This window comes from Erythrolamprus reginae, chromosome 11 (genome assembly GCF_031021105.1).
Source record: "Erythrolamprus reginae isolate rEryReg1 chromosome 11, rEryReg1.hap1, whole genome shotgun sequence".
NCBI classification, from domain to species: Eukaryota; Metazoa; Chordata; class Lepidosauria; order Squamata; family Dipsadidae; genus Erythrolamprus; species Erythrolamprus reginae.
In genome coordinates this window covers 20,010,826-20,031,663 of record NC_091960.1, presented here as the reverse complement: position 1 = coordinate 20,031,663, position 20,838 = coordinate 20,010,826, and the positions used below count along the sequence as shown (strand labels likewise).

General features: G+C 47.1%; 1 protein-coding gene across 1 annotated transcript in view; it reads left to right on the top strand.

The window, feature by feature from the left end:
• Positions 1–20,838, top strand: part of LOC139174263 (potassium voltage-gated channel subfamily KQT member 4-like) — a 389,569-nt gene that overhangs the window by 209,691 nt on the left and 159,040 nt on the right. Inside the window, exon 3 of the mRNA XM_070764531.1 lies at positions 17,502–17,628. Within this exon, the coding sequence (XP_070620632.1) occupies positions 17,502–17,628 (127 nt within the window). The remainder of the gene's footprint in view (positions 1–17,501; positions 17,629–20,838) is intronic.

Sequence of the window (20,838 nt, the reverse complement as noted above, 5' to 3'; positions counted from 1 at the left end):
CAGCAGAACCTCTACCTAAGATTCTATGCAGTTCAGAGAACCCCCAAACCTACTCCTAGATGGCCCCTCCCTTCTCCACCTCACCCACCCCGCCCTGCCCCTCCCAGGAGTCCTCAAACAGCCTATTTTGGATGCATGGAGGCTTGGGTATGGTGAAAAATGGCCTACCAGAAGTTTGGCAGCAACCAATAAGGGCCCACAGGGTTGGCCTTCTATGGGTCCTGTCAGCTAAGCAGTGTCATTTGGTGGAGCTGCTGGGGAGGACCTTCTCTGTTGCGGCTCCGGCTCTCTGGAACCAGCTACCTCCTGAAATCCATAGTGCCTTCAACCTACTGGCTTTCTGGAAAGCCGAAAAGACTTGGCTTTGCCGGCAGGCCTTGGGGCCGTTGATCAAATATTACATCATTTAGATCCAGCCACAAAGGATATGTAATGAGATTTAAATTATCTTTTTAAATTGCTCTTTTAGATGGGTTTTTTTTGTGAATTGCCCAGCATCCTCCAGGAGTTGGGTGGTGTTAAATATGCATTGAAGCAATGTAAATAAGTTAAATGTATGTTGAACGTTTTGATTGGTCGAGATATTGACAGTTGGGTTTTGGCGGGAAGTTGAAAAGTATATAAGGAGCGTCTGGCTCTGTGTTAAAGCCAGTCGTGTTCCCTGCTGAAGTCACTTTCCGAAAGAGCTGAACCTAATAAAGAGTTTCTTTGGAACCGACTGCCTCAGACTTTTCACTGGTGACGTCGGACGGTCGAACCTACGATCTTCCACAATGGACAACCTGCCTGTCAGACGGGCTCCTGATTTCTTCAACCCAGAAAAGTCCACCTGGGACAGCTACATAGCAAAATTTGAGATCTTCCTGGAAGCTGCAGGAATGAAGGATGCTGACAGCGACAGAAAGAGAGCCATCTTCCTCAATTATTGTGGCTCCGAAATCTACGACCTAGCCCAGACACTGACAGACCCGTTACCGGCGAACTCTGTGACATGGGACACCTTGAAGTCCAAGCTTGCCTCCCATTTCAAGCCCACCAAACCGGCCATCGTATACCGGCACCAGTTCTCACGGATGAGTCAACACGACAGCGAATCCATCAATCAATACGCAACCCGTCTTCGCACCGTCATGTCTAAATGCAAGTTTGACAACCCTGAAGCCCGGCTCATTGATGCCTTAATATTCGGCATGAAGAATGCAGCCATACGAAACAAACTCCTCATAGAAGATGAGCCATCACTACAAACGGTGATTAAGACGGCTCAAACTGCTGAGATCTCTGAAGCTGCCGCTAAAGAGCTGAAACAAAATGATAAGCGGGAAGTCGTCTCAAAGATCGAAAACCAGCCTACCCAGTCCGATTCATCAGAGGAGCAAGGTCTACCAGCCAATGCTGACGAAACCTGCTTCCTACTAAAAGCTGACCCCTCAAGACAACAAAGACAACCGCGACCCATCTTCCCCTGCCCCGGCTGTCGAGGGAACCATCTGCGCCTGAAGTGCCCTTTTCGAGATTCAATCTGCCGCCGATGCGACCGCCGAAAACACATTGCAGAGGCCTGCAGAGCCCCCCTGCCCGAGGACTCCTTCTCCGCCCAGCGACCTCCTCGACCTCAGGGTCAGCCTGGCCAGATGCAATACAGCCGCACTCCTCATTTTCCTGCCTGCAGAAACAACGCAAACACCAACCGAGACTACATACGAGGTAACCTTGCTCATTCGGTTAATAGCACTGTAACCAAGGACTCGAACAAAATTGTAATTTCACTGTTTCTTAATGAAAGACCTTGCCAGATGGAACTAGACACTGGGTCTAGATTTACCATAATGTCTTGTATAACAAGTGAGGCCTTAATTAATCATCATGTTTAATACAGAACTCGTGCCAGGCTGGCAGGTACAGGCTTAAAGCAATAACAACATACACGGTCTAATATACCACACACAGGCTGAGGCAAGAACCAATCCATACGCAGTAGCTTTCCCGCTTACAATGTAACTGGGGATACGCGACCTATCAGCACCTTGGATAGGGACGCCAATCGCACGGCTCTAACCGGCCGGCTGTTACTAAGCAAACACAGCACTCCTATCCCCTTGAATAATACATACATAATCCTTCAAATATGCTGGTTTGTGACGAATTCTCTCCGAGCGCCGAGGCTCGATTGGAGGATCAACTCTAGGCTCGGGGTTAGGTTCCCTTAATTCCATTTCAGGAGCCGGAACGTTCTCTGCTCGCGGAAATGCTGCTTGGGCTGGCTCCTCGGGATTCCTTACTGGCAGACAATGCTCCTGATCGTGGTCATTATTTCCGTACCGGTCACCCCCTCTGTCCAGACGGATCTGGTTCAGGTGTCTTTTCCAAATCCTGCCATTGGTTAAATCTATTTCGAAAGACCGAGGCCCCAGCTCTCAGCTTACCCTTCCTCTTTCCCAATTCCATTCCCCCCCGGAGTACGAGCGCAAGAACACGGCATCTCCTACCTTCACCTCTCTCGCTGGGGGTTCTGGCCATGGAACAGTCTAGGAATACCACGGGTGCAACCTGTCTAATATAATCCGAAGCTTGCGACCCATTAGTAACTCCGCTGGGGTCTTACCCGTAGCCACGCAGGGGGTGGCATGTTGTGCCAACAGTAAATCAGCCAGCCTTGCCTGCCAGGAACCTCGTGGCATCTTTTTGAGGGCATCCTTTACTGACCGAACTGCCCGTTCTGCCTGACCATTACTAGCTGGATGCCACGGTGATGTCAATGCATGTCTGATGCCAGCTGACGCCAAGAATGATTCAAACAGTAGCGCAGTAAACTGCAGGCCGTTGTCCGAGACCAGGAGGTCGGGAAACCCATGCGTGGCAAATAGTGTCATTAAGGCATCTATGATGGCCTGGGACTGAGTTGACTTCAGGTGCACGACCTCCACCCATTTGGAATGGGCATCTACGATAATTAGGAATGTCTGTCCCATGAAGGGACCAGCTAAATCTATATGTATGTGAGCCCATGGCCCAGCAGGCGGTTCCCACGCTAACGGCTCGGCTCGGGGGGGTAATGGACGACTCTCCTGGCATGCAGCACACCCCGCCACCCGTTGCTCCATTTCTTTATCCATACCTGGCCACCAAACGTAATCTCGAGCCAGACTTTTCATGCGCACAATGCCAGGGTGGCCTCTGTGCAGAAGTGCCAACACCTGGCTGCGTAGCCTTCCAGGAATAACCACCCTGCTCCCCCTAAGCAGGATCCCTTTCTCTACGGAGAGTTCTGTCCTACATCTGAAAAACGGGACAAAATCTTCAGCAGGGGTAGCTGAAGGCCATCCCCTTAGTACCCATTGCCTTACCTGGGCCAACATGGGATCCCGCCCTGTCTCCCAAGCCACTTTGGGCGCAGACAAAGTAATGGCCCCTTCAGAGAGAGTGAAAACAGAGCATGCTGGAGCGGGGTCAACTAAAACATCGGTCAAGGGACACCTACTGCGTGCGCTATGTGGCGCCCAGGTTTGTAAGACAGGGTATAACTATAGTTAGCTAAAAAGACAATCCAACGTGACATTCTGGGGGACAAGACAGTCGGACTTTGCCGGGTGCCGGACAATAACCCCAATAATGGCTGGTGATCGGTTACCAGTTCAAAATGCCGGCCATATAGGTAGTCGTGGAATTTTCGGACCCCTGCTATCAATGCTAGCGCTTCCTTGTCTATGTGTCCATAGTTTCTTTCCGCCTTAGCCAGGGTGCGGGAAAAGAACGCCAGGGGGGCTTCTGCTTCGTTGGGCAGTCTGTGGCTCAAGACTGCACCTACCCCGTACTGTGAAGCGTCACAGGTGAGCACTAAAGGCAACCCAGGTGAGTATTGGGCCAGAACATTGTTAGAGGTGAATATTGCCTTAACCCCTTTGAATGCGACCTCCTCCCTTTCACCCCAATGCCAATTTGAGTGTTTGTCCAATAACTGGTGTAATGGCTCGGCCACCGACGCCTTATGTGGAATAAAAACCGCATAGAAGTTCAGCAGACCTAAAAAGGCCTGAAGTTCAGCCTTGGATGTTGGCCTAGGGGCGTCCCTAATCGCCCGTGTCTTCTCAGGGGTGGGATGGATTCCCTCCCCATCTACAGTGAACCCCAGGAATTCCACCTTTGGGACCCCAAACACACATTTCTTGGCTTTCAACTTAAGCCCCGCGTCCCTGAATTTGGATAATACCTTCCTTACCCTTGTCATCAATTCGTCTATGGAACTCCCCGACACCAGAACGTCGTCAAAATATGGGACCGTTCCTTCCAGCCCATATAATAATCTTTCCATCAACCCCTGGAAAATCCCCGGGGCAATGGAGACCCCAAACTGCAAGCTATGGCATTTGAAGACCCCCCTGTGGGTGATGATAGACTGGGCCTCCGCGGTCAGGGGGTCGACGGGGAGCTGCTGATAAGCTTGAGAGAGATCAAGCTTTGCGAATACTCGACCCTTACCCAGGGTATGTAGTAATTGCTGCACAACTGGCAGCGGGTATGAATGGTGGGCCAACGCTTTGTTCACGGAACACTTATAGTCCCCATACAACCTGATACCCCCATCCCCCTTGAATGCAATTACCACAGGGGTCTCCCACTTAGCCTGGTCTACTGGTTCTAAAACCCCTTGGCCAATTAATCTGTCCAGCTCAGCGTCCACCTTCGGGCGGAGAGGAATGGGAACCCAGCGGGCTTTTAAACGAACCGCCAGAACTTGGGGATTTAAACTAAATGAAATAGGGGTCCCCGTATAACATCCCAAGTTGCCATCAAATACTGAAGGGAATTCCCTTGCCAAAGTCTCAAAACCCCCAGTCTCGTTAACTGCATTTACCCCCGTAACAGAGAGTCCTAACGACTTGAACCAGTCCAATCCTAAAAGGTTAGAGAATGGCCCATTTACCACAATCAGTGGCAATCTGCCTGCAAAAGTCTTGAAGCGGACCGCAAAATGACCCTCTCCCGGAACCGGAATCGGTGCTCCTTGGTAGTCCTTCAAGTGTAAAGTACATGGCTGCAAGCGACCCTTGTTCATAGTGGGGAAACAACGTTTTAGTGTAGCCCAAGAGACTAGTGAATGGGCAGAGCCAGTGTCCACCTGCAAGTGGCACCGCGAACCGCCCAGTTGAACCTCTACCGAAATTTTCTCCGTGGAGTCAGACGTCTCCCTGACATACGTGGTAGCCAAACGTGGCTGGCTGTAGACGGCATTGCAATCCTCGTGTCGACTTGAGGAAAATTTCCGCTGCCAACGGGGGTTGAAACCTTGGGGCTCCCTCTGCTCCCTGGCGGTGGCTGGAGAAGATCTGCGAGAACGGCAGACCCTGGCAATATGGCCCTTGGCACCGCAGTGCCAACACGCCGAGTCTCGGGAAGGGCAGTTGGACCTGAAATGATTACCCCCGCACCCCCGACAAGGTGACAGTGGGGGACGGGGCCGTGCAGGAGGCAGGTCTCGGCTCCGACTTGCCGCCAGCTTGCAAACATCTTCCTCCTCTGTTCCCAAACTGCCTTCCTCTTCTGGGGAAACTTTGGCTTTATCCGCTTTTTCTGATACCTTTTGAGTGACATTTACGGCGCTGTCCATGGCAGCCAACGATTGCGTTGACAGCTCGAAAGCACGAGCCTCCGCTAGCGCCGCCTGAAATGTCAGATTGCGGATGGCCAGGAGGCACCGCTTAAGGCGACCATCCCTCACCCCAAAAACTAGCCTGTCAAGCAGATAGTCATTAAGATCCACAAACTCACAGTATAAAGCCGCTCGGCGAAGAGCGGCCACATAGTCATTAATCGACTCTCCCTCGGCTTGGTTTCTCTGATAAAATTTGTAACGCCGCGCACACCGTGAGGGCGCGGGGGCATAATGGTCCTGTAAAGTCTTTAAGAAATCTTCCCAAGAAACATCGTGGATGGAGATTGGGGCAAATAGCGCTCGGGCAGTCTCGAACATCTCGGGGCCACAAAACCCGAGGAAATATGAATGTTTCCTATCCCCAGAAATCTCCATGTAGCCATTGGAGATCAGGAAGCAATCAAAACGGGCGACATAGGAGTCCCACGTCTCCCCTTGTGGGTCAAAGGGGGCAAAAGTAAGTTGCACGGACATCTTCACTTACTGTCAGTGTCTACGTATAACAATCCCTCAATGGATGGCTCGAATCCTCGTCGCCAGTATAACAAGTGAGGCCTTAATTAATCATCATGTTTAATACAGAACTCGTGCCAGGCTGGCAGGTACAGGCTTAAAGCAATAACAACATACACGGTCTAATATACCACACACAGGCTGAGGCAAGAACCAATCCATACGCAGTAACTTTCCCGCTTACAATGTAACTGGGGATACGCGACCTATCAGCACCTTGGATAGGGACGCCAATCGCACGGCTCTAACTGGCCGGCTGTTACTAAGCAAACACAACACTTTGGGAAAAACTTAAGTTATACATGCCTGCTCTTACACAGGCTAAATTAGAACCAACTGCTCTTGTGATTAGGGATTTTCAGGGGGGGAGTTATTCCTGTTATGGGAAAGATTAATGTACCTGTAGCTTTTAAAAATGTGAAATGTATGCTACCTATGATTGTGGTGTCTGGAGCCAGACACTCCCTCTTGGGCTTACAATGGATGGCTCCCCTGGGTATTATGATTATTGGTATTCACAATATAACTGCATTGAAGCAATGTAAATAAGTTAAATGTATGTTGAACGTTTTGATTGGTCGAGATATTGACAGTTGGGTTTCGGCGGGAAGTTGAAAAGTATATAAGGAGCGTCTGGCTCTGTGTTAAAGCCAGTCGTGTTCCCTGCTGAAGTCACTTTCCGAAAGAGCTGAACCTAATAAAGAGTTTCTTTGGAACCGACTGCCTCAGACTTTTCAGGTGGCATATAAATTAAATTAATAAATAATAAATTAAATTAATAAATTGGGTTCCGGAGCCTGAGGAGGCCATTTCCCCCCTCTTGGAGATTCAGGGAAAACCTCTGGAGCCCATAGAGGGCAAAAGCGCCCCCTACCTGCTGTGGTACAGGAAGCCAACTAGTCCATGCTCACCATGGCCAGGCCTATCCAGCAACCAGGCAGAGAACCCCTTGCTAAAATTTTTGAAGCCCACCCGTGCATCAAACCTGAACCTTTGTACATCTTAGTAGCCTACTTTCTGGCCTCCCATTTACATCCTTTGTAGCCTCCCATTTACCTTCAGCAGTTTACCTGAGTGAGCACTCACAACTTCCAGGGGATTCAAGGGAGGGTCAAGTCACATTTGGCATTAGCCCCAGGCAGCTTTTGAAAAAGCCCTGTCAGGAGAGGAAATTATTCCCCAGGGAATGTTGCCTCCATGGAGGTCTTTGCATACCAAGTTTTCTCGTGATGTGTCCCCAAAATGTCTGTTCAAAAGTGAATTTGCAGCAGTGCCAGCACGAAATGCCACCCTTTGCTCCAAAGATGTCTTTGCTGAGGTTCAGCCTTTGTGTGGGGAAGATCAATGAGTTGCAATGAGCACTTTTATATTTAGCAAACACCTCCCTAGGCCATCCTGCCCTTTTGGAGTCTTAGTTTTGATTGTGGCCTCTATAAGGTTTGGTAAAAATGCTGGGTCATTAACACCACGGTGACAACTATAAAAGCTAAGACGAGAGAGGAAGAGAGTTCCCTGATAAGACCAGAAGTAGGATTTTATCTGACCTTTCCACATCACAAGTTTTTCTAAGTCAGCAGAAATTCAGTTTGCTGAACATCTTTGGAAATGGGCAAGTGGGTTGTGAAATTCAAATGTTTTCCTTGTGGCTATTTCCCCCAGCCTTTGATATTCAAAGGTAGAATATATTTTCCCCTTTATCTTTTTAGTTTATTTGCTACCTTTAAAATACAGAAAAATGTTTTCAAAAAGGAAAGAAAGATGAGAATGGCAGTCAGATGTGGAGGGATGAGGGAGAAAAGTTAAAAGAGAACCAGCAAAAGTTGTTATGTATGGGGAATTATTCAGCCTAACTTTTTCAAGGCATGCTTAAATCTTGAGCACACTGCACAATATTGATTTGTCTTTGCATTACATCAGTAAGAGTCACTTTGTAAACAAAAAAGCAACCCTGTATTAACCATCTTGGATATTAAATTTGGACTCAGACTGTCATTATGGCATTGAAAAGTAAGTCCCACTCCTGCCCCCACTGTTCAATTAATGCTCAAGTCTTCATATAGTAATACATCCATAAGTCTTAACTTAGTAATTCAAAAGTACATTTAGATCTTTAAAGGTATTGATCTTTTTTGAGCAGTTGAACTCATTGATGGATTTTGAATTGAAACAGGGCAATGTTAAGACAGACCAAGTCATATGAGTAAGTCTGTCAGCCATTTACACTTTTCAGGAGGCTGTGCAATAGCATGTGACAATGACCTTGGCAGATGGAAGAAAGAGGCACAGATTGGAAAACTGACATGTAAAATATATATCATCCACAAAAGAGGGGAGAGCATGGCAAACATTTCAGAAGGGCTTCTCTCTGTTTTTCCAGAGAGTAAAAAGAAAGAATGAGAGAAATACTTTCATTCTGTTATTACAGCTCTTCAATAAAGATAGGGCTAGGGTTTCTTGTGGTGATTCCTGTCTGGATTATTTCAAAGGGCTAACAGGTTGATAACCAGGTCTTTAAAAAGCTCTCATAGAGGTAATGTGGGGGGGGGTGTCTTTCTTTGGTTTGAATTAGTCTCACCGTATGGTGAAAAACATTCTGAATATTCTATAGGAATAGTGGAACCCCGTCTTACGAACTTAATTGGTTCTGGGACAAGGTTCATAAGGTGAAAAGTTCGTAAGATGAAACAATGTTCCCCATAGGAATCAATGGAAAAGCGAATAATGCGTGCAAGTCCAAAACTCGCCCCTTTTGCCTTATGACAACCCGCATTCTGATCCTTGTTTGGGGACAGGGGGAGGAGGGAAGGGGGACACAGCAGAGGCTGCGTAGGGAGCTTTGTGGGTGATTAACACACGTGGGAAGCTGCCTTGCAGCTTGTCAGCCGGCAGGGCTTACACCCTCCTTGAAAGTGTTTTCGGAGGTGGCAGCAAAGGGGAATCCGGAGCTTCGGCTTCAGACAAGGCTCCCTGGCTCTCACTCTGCTGTGTGTGTATGGGTTCCTGAATGCCGGTAGAGAACAGGGGGGAGGGCTCTTTTCCTTCCCCTTTGCTCAGGGGGACCAAGCCTCTGAGCTCCGGTCCTCAGCGAAGCGCAGGCAATGGAGACTCGGTGTACAGAGAGGTCAATCTGTCAACTAAAGAAGAGGAAAACTGGAGCACTGGGGGCTCTGAGGATGGCAGGGGGGCACATTTCTTCCATCAGGTTTGGGGCTGCGTGGTTGTTTAGTGCCCTGAAAACTTCACGAGGAAGTTGAGATACGGGCACTCACAACCTCCTAATCCCCCCGTTTCTTTAAGGCTGCCCCCTTCTCTGGCAAGGGAGGGCAAGGGGTGGCTGGCTCTCCTACCCTCCTCTCATCTCTGCTACAATACATTTTCCCTGCAGTTGATCCAAGCGCTGGCAGGGAAGGAACAAATTTCAGGTGTCCTGGAAACCTAACAAAAAGGGGCTGGTAGAATAATCATTGGGAGTGGGCTGTCCTGTACAGGCTCTCACAGCCTCCTCATTTACACCCTCCCCCGTTTCTTTAAGCCTCCCCCTCTCTCGCAAGGAAAGGTAAGGGGTGGCCGGCTCTCCTACTCTCTCGGCTCTGCTACGTACATTTTCTCTGCAGTTGATCCAAGCGCTGGCAGGGAAGGAACGAACTGAAATGCGAGTCAGGAGTCCTGGAAACGTAACAATAAGGGGGCTGGTGGAATAATAATTGGGAATGGGGTGTCCTGGAAGTTGGGATACAGGCTTTCCCAGCCTCCTCATCCCCCCCCTCGTTTCTTTAAGGCTTCCCCTCTCGTGTGCAAGGGAAAGCAAGGGGTGGGAAATGCGAGTCAGGAGTCCTGGAAACGTAACAAAAAGGGGGCTGGTGGAATAATCATTGGGAATGGGGTGTCCTGGAAGTTGGGATACAGGCTCTCCCAGCCTCCTCATCCCCCCCCCCCCCCCCGTTTCTTTAAGGCTTACCCTCTCGTGTGCAAGGGAAAGCAAGGGGTGGGAAATGCGAGTCAGGAGTCCTGGAAACGTAACAATAAGGGGAATGGGGTGTCCTGGAAGTTGTGATACAGGCTCTCCCAGCCTCCTCATTCCCCCCCCCCCCCGTTTCTTTAAGGCTTCCCCTCTCGTGTGCAAGGGGAAGCAAGGGGTGGGAAATGCGAGTCAGGATTCCCCTTGCTTTCCCTTGCACACGAGAGGGAAAGCCTTAAAGAAACGGGGGGGGGAATGAGGAGGCTGGGAGAGCCTGTATCCCAACTTCCAGGACACCCCATTCCCAATGATTATTCCACCAGCCCCCTTATTGTTACCTTTCCAGGACTCCTGACTCGCATTTCAGTTCGTTCCTTCCCTTGCAGTGCTTGGATCAACTGCAGGGAAAATGTAGGTAGCAGAGCCGAGAAGGTAGGAGAGCCGGCCACCCCTTGCCCTCCCTTGCGAGAGATGGGGGGAGCCTTAAAGACATGGCTTTCCAGGAGCCTCCCGAAGCCGAACGCCAAACCCGAACTTCCGCTTTTGGCGTTCGGAGGCTCCTGGGAAGCCGCCCAGCTGTTTTAAAATGTGACTGCCGGGCTGGGGGGCTTCCCAGCACCCCCCCGAACCGCGAACTTTTGCCGAACTTCTGGGTTCGGGGTTGGGGGGGGTGCTGGGAAGCCCCCCAGCCCGGCAGTCACCTTTTAAAACAGCCGGGCGGCTTCCCAGGAACCTCCGAACGCCGAACCCGGAAGTTCGGGTTTGGCATTCGTAACTCGAAAAAAGTTCGTAAGAAGAGGCAAATTTTTTCTGAACCCCGGGTTCGTATCACGAGTTGTTCGTAAGACGAGGGGTTCGTATCTTGAGGTACCACTGTATTTGCCACTGGTTTATGGAACAGTCCTGTTCTTTATTCCTGTTCTTTGTTCTTTTTTGGGGGGAGTAATTTTTTTCCCTTCCATACGAACCTTTTAAATACATTTCAAAATACCTTCATATTACAATGAAAACAGTATCAAATTAGTAAAACAAATATACAGTAGTGTTTCGGTTATCCGTCCTTCGGTAATCTGACACTCTGGGTTATCCGACATCATGGATGCTTGGGGGCGTGGTTTCCCTGTGACGGGGAAGGAGACATGCAGAGGCGACAGGGAAGGCAATGGGGAAAGAACGTGCAGAGCCAAGCCTCCAAATACACCTCCAAACATGGCAGCTGTGATGGGGAAGGTGACATGCAGAGCCAGGCCCCCAAACACGCCCTCAAACATTGCAATGAAAAGGAAGAAAGTTGTTATACCAATGGAGCAAAAACTTGAGGCGATCAAGAGACTGGACAAGGGAGAAATGTTACAGAAGGTAGCAGATGACTATGGCATTGGAAGGGTAACTGTAGGAGACTGGAGAAGGAACTGATTAGAGATAGAAAAATGGTGTTCCTCCAGTGTTACTGAGGTTGCAGTGAAAGAGAGGAAACCATGAAAAAATGTGCCTATTAAAAGGTCAGTGAAGCTTTGTTTGTCTGGTTTCTGCAGTTCAGAGACAAAGATGTGCCTATTTCAGAACCCATTTTATAGCAAAAGGCATTTTTGAATGGAATTTGATGAAGGGGACCTAGATTTTACAGCCAGTGTTGGTTGGCTTGACAGGTGGAAGAAACGTTATGGAATCCATCAGTTATGTGTTTGTGGAGAGAAACTGTCTTCAGATTTTCAAGAAATGGAAGCATTCAAGAAAAAATTTCTAGGCTTGTTAAAACTGAAAGCCTAACAGATGATCAGATATTTAATTGTGATGAGTCCGGCCTCAGTTATAAACTGTTACCCAGTAAGAGTCTTGCAGCCAGAACTGTAGCAGCAGCCCCAGGCTACAAGCATAGTAAAGAAAGGCTGACAATTTTAGCATGCAGCAATGCTTCTGCAACCCTAAAAATGAACCTTGCAGTGATTGGGAAGTCAAAAAATCAAAGAGCCTTTAAAACAATTTCAAAGAACGCTCTTCCTGTGAAGTACTACTACAATCAAAAAAGTGCATGGATGACCAGAGAAAATTTCAAAGACTGGTTTTTAAAGAAATTTTTGAAAGACAATGACCTCTCCAGAAAAGCAGTTTTCTTGCTTTTCTTGCTTTTTTGAAAGACAATGCCCCAACACATTCTGATGTCACCACCATATGCCAAACGATGGATCAGGGCATTCTGGAAACTCTAAAAAAGAACTATTGCAAGAAACTACTGTCGACACTCATAGAAGAAATTGAAGAAGAGTAAGATATGATTGAAAGATTGAAACGCATCTTTGTAAAGGATGTTGCTTATTGGATTGCAAAGGCTTGGAGTGATGTTAGGATTCCAACTATTGTCAAATCATGGAATAAGTTGCTATGCGAAAATGAAGAAGAAGATGAAATTATGGAAAGCACAGATGAAGATGAAGAAAGCATTAAGATATACAAAGTGGCGCTCAAGGCGGCAAGATATGCGTATCATGCCACCTTGATTGCATCAGTGGAATCTCGCCCTGCTGCTCTGTTTAGGTGACCCACCCCCTTCTTAACCAGGGGGGAGTTGGGGAGCCCTTGCAGAGCAGTGCTGAGGATTTTAACACATTTTTTGCTGATAAAGCCGCTCGGATCCGGGCGGATCTCCACTCCGATTGGATAACTAGAGTCGACTGACAATGAGTCAGTTGAAGTGACTGGGGCCTGCCCTTGTCCATCTGTCTGGGAAGAGTTTGATCTGGTGACACCTGATGAAGTGGACAAAGCCATTGGAGCTGTGAGTTCTGCCACCTGTTTGCTGGATCCATGTTCCTCCTGGCTGGTTTCGGCCAGCAGGGAGGTGACACGGAGCTGGGTCCAAGAGATTGTCAATACTTCTTTGGGGAGGGGGTCCTTCCTGGCTTTCTACAAGGAGGCACTTGTGCGCCCCCTCCTCAAGAAGCCTTCCCTGGACCCAGCCATTCTCAACAACTATCGTCCAGTCTCCAACCTTCCCTTTATGGGGAAGGTTGTCGAGAAGGCGGTGGCGCTCCAGCTCCAGCAGTCGGTGGAAGAAGCCGATTATCTAGGCCCTCAACAGTGGGGTTTCAGGCCCGGCTACAGCACAGAAACTGCTTTGGTCGCGTTGATGGATGATCTCTGGCAGATTGGGACAGGGGTTTATCCTGTCCTGGTGCTCCTTGACCTCTCAGCAACTTTCGATACCATCGACCACGGTATCCTCCTGCGCTGGCTGGAGGGGTTGGGAGTGGGAGGCACTGTCCTTCAGTGGTTCTACCTCTCTGGTTGCAGTCGGTGTTAGTGGGGGGGGTCAGAGGTCGACCTCTAGGTCTCTCCCTTGTGGGGTGCCTCAGGGGTCGTTCCCTTCCCCCCTGCTATTCAATATCTACATGAAACCGCTGGGCAAGATCATCCAGGGGCATGGGGTGAGGTATCATCAGTGCGCTGATGATACCCAGCTTTACATCTCCACCCCATGTCCAGTCAACGAAGCAGTGGAAGTGATGTGCCGGTGTCTGGAGGCTGTTGAGGTCTGGATGGGTGTCAACAGACTCAAACTCAACCCTGGCTGTGGGTTTTGCCTCCCAAGAACAGTTCTATCTATCCGTCCATTACCCTGGGGGGGAAATTACTGATCCCCTCAGAGAGGGTCCGCAACTTGGGTGTCCTCCTCGATCCACAGCTAACATTAGAAAACCATCTTTTGGCTTTGGCAAGGGGGGTGTTTGCCCAGGTTCGCCTGGTGCACCAGTTGCGGCCCAATCTGGACTGGGAGTCACTGCTCACAGTCACTCATGCCCTCATCACCTCGAGGTTTGACTACTGTAATGCTCTCTACATGGGGTTACCTTTGAAGAGTGCTTGGAAACTTCAAATCATGCAGAATGCAACTGCGAGAGAAATCATGGGCTTTCGCAGATATGCCCATGTCACACCAACACTTCGCAGTCTGAATTGGTTGCCGATCAGTTTCCGGTCACAATTCAAAGTGTTGGCTATGATCCCTTTATGGCATCGGACCAGAATATCTCCGGGACCGCCTTCTGCTGCACGAATCCCAGCAATCAATTAGGTCTCACAGAGTTGGCCTTCTTCGGGTCCCGTCGATGAAACAATGTCATCTGGTGGACCCAGGGGAAGAGCCTTCTCTGTGGTGGCCCCTACCCTCTGGAATCAACTCCCCCCGGAGATCAGGACTGCCCCCACCCTCCTTGCCTTTCCAAACTTCTTAAAACCTACCTCTGCTCTCAGGCATGGGGAAATTGATTCCCCTGGGCCGTTCTGTTTTATGCATGGTATGTCTGGGATGTATGATTGTTTTTATATTAAGGGTTTTAATTTTTTTTTAATATTTGGATTTGTACTGTGCTTTATTGTTGTGAGCCGCTCCTAGTCTTCGGAGAGGAACGGCATACAAATCTAAATAATAATAATAATAATAATAATAATAATAATAATAATAATACCTTTCCATATTTGATTTTCTATTATTTAATTCAATATAATAATCTGTTAGTATTCAAAAACCTATCATTTCATTATCGTTAACTTTCATTAATCTTTTGCAATTTCAATAATCTGAATAGTCTATCTATTTCTATATTTTAATAAAATTTCATAAAGTCATGCATATCTTAAAACAACACCTAAATGAATCTAATTACATCACTCCATAATCAATACATATTTAATAATCTATCACGGTGCCATCTTTGCCAATCTCCAAGGAATCTTTTATCTTTTTATAACCCACTGTTTTCTCCTTTCCTCTCTTTCTACTCATGTATAGAATTTTTCCAAACTTTTTTATTTCTGTTCTAGTTCCTTTCTTACTCTGCTTATTCCAGGGTGTTGGATCACATCTATTCTCAATTTTATTAGTGCTTATTTTTTTATAATCATCATCAAGGATGTGACCCTCAACCCCTTCTTCAAAGCATTTTCTGATTCATTTGTCTTTTTGCAACCCTTGCCCTCCTCTTTCAACTCATTAAATATGAAATAATCTATTTTATCAAGATTATATCCTTTAATCTGTCCCTTTTGAAGGTGCCCATCTAATGACACTTTTATGTTTCCATCCTTGTTTCCCTGTTGATCAGTCAGTTCCAGCTGTTCAGCAATCTTATTTATGTATTTATATATTTATTAGATTTGTATGCCGCCCCTCTCCATAGACTCTCTTCTTCTCAGTCGTCCTCTGTGTAATCCTGATTAAAGCTTTGAGTAAAAGAAACTGTGTTGTTGTTTATGTTTTCTTCTTTCCATTCTTTAATATCTTTAAGTACATCCTTAAATAAGTCTCTTATGTCTTCCATCTCATCCAGAGTTAATATATCAAAAAGCTTTGTCCATATGTCCAATTAATCTTTATATCATCCAGAAGCCAAATTTCTTCAAATGAATCAATCAATCTATCTTTTTTTCTTTTTCTTCTCCCCCTTTTGAGTTTAGCTAAAGTTCAAATCCAAAATGTTTTCTTTATTTTTGAGTTCTCAGCTCTTCTTTATCATTTATTGTAAAAACAATCTGCCCAGTTCCATTGCATCAAGGTGATATTCAGGGAATTACAAATCCAACCAAATATCACCTCAACTTCACCAGCAGATGTCCCCAGTATACGATCTTGCAATTACTTTCAATTCTTTGGCTTCTGTAAAAACTTTTAAATTTAAATTATAATAGCCTAAAATTTGGACCTCAAAAAGTCCAAATTTTATTCCCAACTTCCAAAAACAAAGCAAATTATAAAATTCTTGGGTTTTAGTTAATTTTTAAGTTCAATTAATGCTAATTAAACAGTCCCCTAATAGTACGGCCACTTCCACTTCTGCTTTAGCTCAGCTTCCAAAACAATTTTTTTAAAAAAATATCCGTGTCAAGGATTTTTGACATGGACCTTTGACACTATCCCTCCAGCATAGTGATTCACCCTTTCTTCCAAACTTTCTTCTCAACCTCCAGCACAAAAACTTATATTTTCTCTTTCCAGAGGACTTACAATGCTTTTAAACCTATTTTTCTAGTGTGTGGGGGGACCAAGACCCCCTTTTCACCACCACCCTCCAGGGAAGTTCCAGGCCGATCCGACAGGAATCAGTGCCCCTGAACAGTGGGGATTCGGCATCCCCTCACAGGAGTGCAAGAGATGCCATTTCGCCACGAAGCTGACCACGCCCGTCTCTCCCTCCTGTTCTTTATTCTTAGCACTATTTTATTTAATTTTTTAATTAAAATATATTGCCAGTTTGGAATCTGTATGTCTATCATCCATCCGTCCGTCCATCCATCTGTCCGTCTGTCTGTCTGTTCTATCCTATCCTATCCTATCCTATCCCATCTCATTTAATTTACATAATTGCTTAGAAATGATTCTGGACAATTTAGAAACAACCCCATCCAGGAGTTTAAATGGTGCTAATGCATTTGAACCAATTGGTGAACTCAAAAGATGTTTTCATTGAATATCCTGCCATTTGGCAATTTTAGGCATTCCAGATTTTTCTTGCAGTAATTCAGATGGTTTAAATAACTTAACGTGGCAATACACAATTTTAAAGAATTAATTCCTCCAATTGCCCATGACTTTGAAACAAGGCCTGTTCACATGAGCTCTCTATTAGGGGAAAACAGTTACTGAATGGAATGGAACTATATTTGCTTAACCAGAATTCATGTAACTGTCAGTCTTAGTCCAAACAGCAACCATGTCCGGATAAAATAATTCTACTTCAACATAAGGTTGCTTTAACAGAATCTTGCTGGTCTGAAAGGACAATTCTCCCTCTTTGACTTTACAGGCCAAGAAACTAGAGAGAATCCCTCCTGAGATATTCCTTAGAAGGGACATCCATGTTTCTTCTGAGGGCTAGGTAGCATTTTATTTAACAATTCCCCCAATTGTGGCTTTCTCCATCCACTCCCACATACAATAGCTCATCCACTCATTAATGCTGAGGGTTTCAGCAATGGTTGTAATGATTGGGAGTTCTAATCCCAGTTAATTGGATGGCAAACAATTAGATTCTAAAACAAAGTAAACATCATAGAAAGATTTTCTCAAGTCCAGCTGAATTCTGGGTGATTCCATCTAGTTTTCCTGAAAAAGTGTACAAGTAGTTCATCAGGGTCTTCTTTGCAATAAGCCTTAGAGTTCCATTTGTATGCTGGCTGGCTAATTCTGGGAGTTGAAGTTCACACATCTGAAAGTTGCTAAGGTTGAAAAACACTGGCGTACATCATGCGGTTCGGGGTAAACATTTCTTGTTCTGTTCAAGTCAATTGGGCTTTTGTGACCACTCTTTCTGCTCACCCTCCATGTAAAAAAAAAAAAAGTATCTCTCATTGGCTTTTTCTGCTTTTCTTTTCTCCTTGTAGGAATTTGTCATGATTGTTGTTTTTGGAGTGGAATACATTGTCCGTGTCTGGTCGGCTGGCTGCTGCTGTCGCTATCGAGGATGGCAAGGCCGCTTCCGGTTTGCCCGCAAACCCTTTTGTGTCATCGGTAAGCATTTGATGGGGCAAAGAGGCAAGTCGGGAAGGATTCTTGCTGTACCTCATCATTATTTCGGGGGGGGGGGGAGAGAAGAAGGAATGAGAATGTAAAAAAGTTCCATTATTCTGTATTCCAGACAGTTATGCAACTGTCATTTGTAGTTGTTGACTCATATTGGTTACATTCATACAACACATGGAGTTGTCCTATTTTCTGAATGCACTCAACTCATCGAACCACATATTGATAAATGCAACCTCAAAATAAAATCTACACCTTGATGCTTACTCTAGACACTTAGCATCAGCGGTGGGCTAGAAACCAGTATGCCAGGAATGACGTTCTGGCACGATTCCAGTAAAAATTGTCTTTTTTTACTTCTACGCATGCATGGAAGCAAAAAAATGGCAATTTTTGCCCAAATCTCGCTGCCGCTATGATGTCTGCATGCTGAATTTCGCTGCAGCGCCTAGAGCGGCAGCTGGGGTCACAACCAACAGCAACCTGCCCGAGCTCCGGTCGTGTGGCATGCTTTCTGCTCTCCTGTGCAGATGCCTGCAGCATGGAGAGGACAGAACAATCCACGCAGCTGGAGCTTGGAGTCGCACTGCCTTTTCACCACGCCGCATGACATCTTCCTCCCTGTGCCAGAATCAAGCACCGGATAGAAAGGTAAGGCTCATGGCAGGGGAAGCACAGGGTGGGGAAGCCAGGCTGTGAGCAACAAGATGGGTGTGGGGAGGGGAAGCTGGGCTGCGAACAGCATGGTGGCCGCAGGAAGGGGAAGCCGAGCCGCTTGCAACCTGGCTTCCCCTCCCCATGACCATCCTGCTGCTTGCAGCCCTGCTTCACTCCCCCTCCCCATGCCCATCCTGCCGCCCGCACCCCGACTTCGCTTCCCCGACTGGCACCCGTTCTGCCGCAGGCAGGGCAGTGGAACCGGGGCACGAGCGGCAGGTTGGGCACCAGGCAGGGAAGCGAAGGTGGGCTGCAAGTGGCAGGGAAAGTGAAGCCAAGGCGCAAGTGGCAGGACAGGCACCAGGTGGGGAAGCGAAGCTGGAGCATGAGCAGCAGGACGGGTGCCAGGCGGGAAATGAACCCAGGGCGTGAGTGGCAGGACAGGTGCTGGGCAGGGAAGCAAAGCTGGGGCACGAGCGGCAGGACAGGCACCGGACGGGGAAGCGAAGCTGGGGTGCGAGTGGCAGGACGGGCATGGGGAGAAGAAGTACAGCCACGAGGGGGAATTACTTACCTGCTTTTTGCAGTTTTCAGCGAAGCGCTGGATGGCGGGTGTCAGGCTCCATCAAACAGGCGATGGCTGGAAGCTGCCGAAAATCCCTGTCCCTAGTTCTCTCTCATTTTGATGGCTCCCAGCCATTGCCCATTTGATGGAGCCTGACACCCCCTCCCCCAGCGCTTCACCTCCCGCTGGGCAAGAGGGCTCAGGAGGCAGGTTCTGCCGCAAGAACTTACGAGCCGCGGTAGCGAGCACAATTTAGTGGTCCAGCTCGTAGCCCATCGCTGTCTCCCCCTCCCAGCGCTTCACCTCCCGCCAGGCCAGAATTGTTGGGGTTCAGGTTTGGGTTCGGAGAACCTACCCGAACTCCAATGTCAAGTTCATCCGAACCCGCTGAACCCGACCTTCAATGGGTTCGCCCAACACTACTTCTGTTTAAATTCAGCAACACCTAAAAAAACCATCTTTGCAGAGTTTCTTCTCTGGCCACTGGATATGTAAGCTATATCACTTACTTGTATTTTTGGAGTATAAGATGCACATTTTACTGCCCTAGAAGGGGGTGGAAATGTTGGTGCATCTTATACACTGAATACAGTCATTTTTGGCCTCCCAAAGCCCCACTCATTAGGGCTTCAGAAGGCCAATAAGGGCCCATTTTTTCCACAAAAATGGGGTGTGTAGATGGTTTGGGAGGCCTGCATAGTGTTCCTGGAGGCTGGGCCATTTTTGCAAAATATGGGGCGTTTTGCTATCCCCCAGCCCCTAGGAGAACTCTCCAGGCTTTCCAAACCCTCTGCATGCCCGCCCCCACATTTTGCAAAAATAGAATGGAATGGAATAAAATAGAATAGAATATGGTAGAACATGTGATAGAACACTTAATGATTGTCATAGGGGTCAAAGAAGCAATGAAGAAACAATATTAATAAAAATCTTAGGATACAAGTAACAAGTTACAGTCATACAGTCCTAAGTGGGAGGAAAAGGATGATAGGAATGATGAGAAAAACTAGTAGAATAGAAGTGCAGATTTAGTAAAAAGTTTGACAGTGTTGAGGGAATTATTTGTTTAGTAGAGTGATGGCATTCGGGGAAAAAACTGTTCTTGTGTCTAGTTGTCTTGGTGTGCAGTGCTCTGTAGCGACGTTTTGAGGGTAGGAGTTGAAACAGTTTATGTCCAGAATGCGAGGGGTCAGTAAATATTTTCCCCGCCCTCTTTTTGACTCGTGCAGTATACAGGTCCTCAATGGAAGGCAGGTTGGCAGCAATTGTTTTTTCTGCAGTTCTGATTATCCTCTGAAGTCTGTGTCGGTCCTGTTGGGTTGCAGCACCAAACCAGAGAGTTATAGAGGTGCAGATGACAGACTCAATGATTCCTCTGTAGAACTGTATCAGCAGGTCCTTGGGCAGTTTGAGCTTCCTGAGCTGGCACAGAAAGAACATTCTTTGTTGTGCTTTTTTGATGAGGTTTTTGATGTTAGGTGACCATTTTAGGTCTTGAGATATGATAGAACCTAGAAATTTGAAGCTCTCTACTGTTGCTACTGTGTTGTCTAGTATTGTGAGAGGTGAAAGGGCGAAAGTCTACCACCATTTCTACGGTTTTGAGTGTGATCAGTTCTAGATTGTTCTGGTCACACCACAAGGATAGTTGTTCAACTTCCCGTCTGTATGCAGATTCATCATTGTCTCAAATGAGTCCGATCACTGTTGTATCATCTGCAAACTTCAGTAGTTTAACAGATGGATTGTTTGTGATGCAGTCGTTAGTGTATAGAGAGAAGTGGTGAGAGTACACAGCCTTGGGGGGCACCTGTGCTAATTGTACCTGTATCTGATGTGATTTTTCCTAGCTTCACCTGCTGCTTCCTGTCTGTTAGGAAGCTTGTGATCCACTTACAAGTGTGTTCAGGTACTGCTAGCTGATTTAGTTTGGTTAAGAGAATGTCCGGTACGATGGTATTGAATGCTGAACTGAA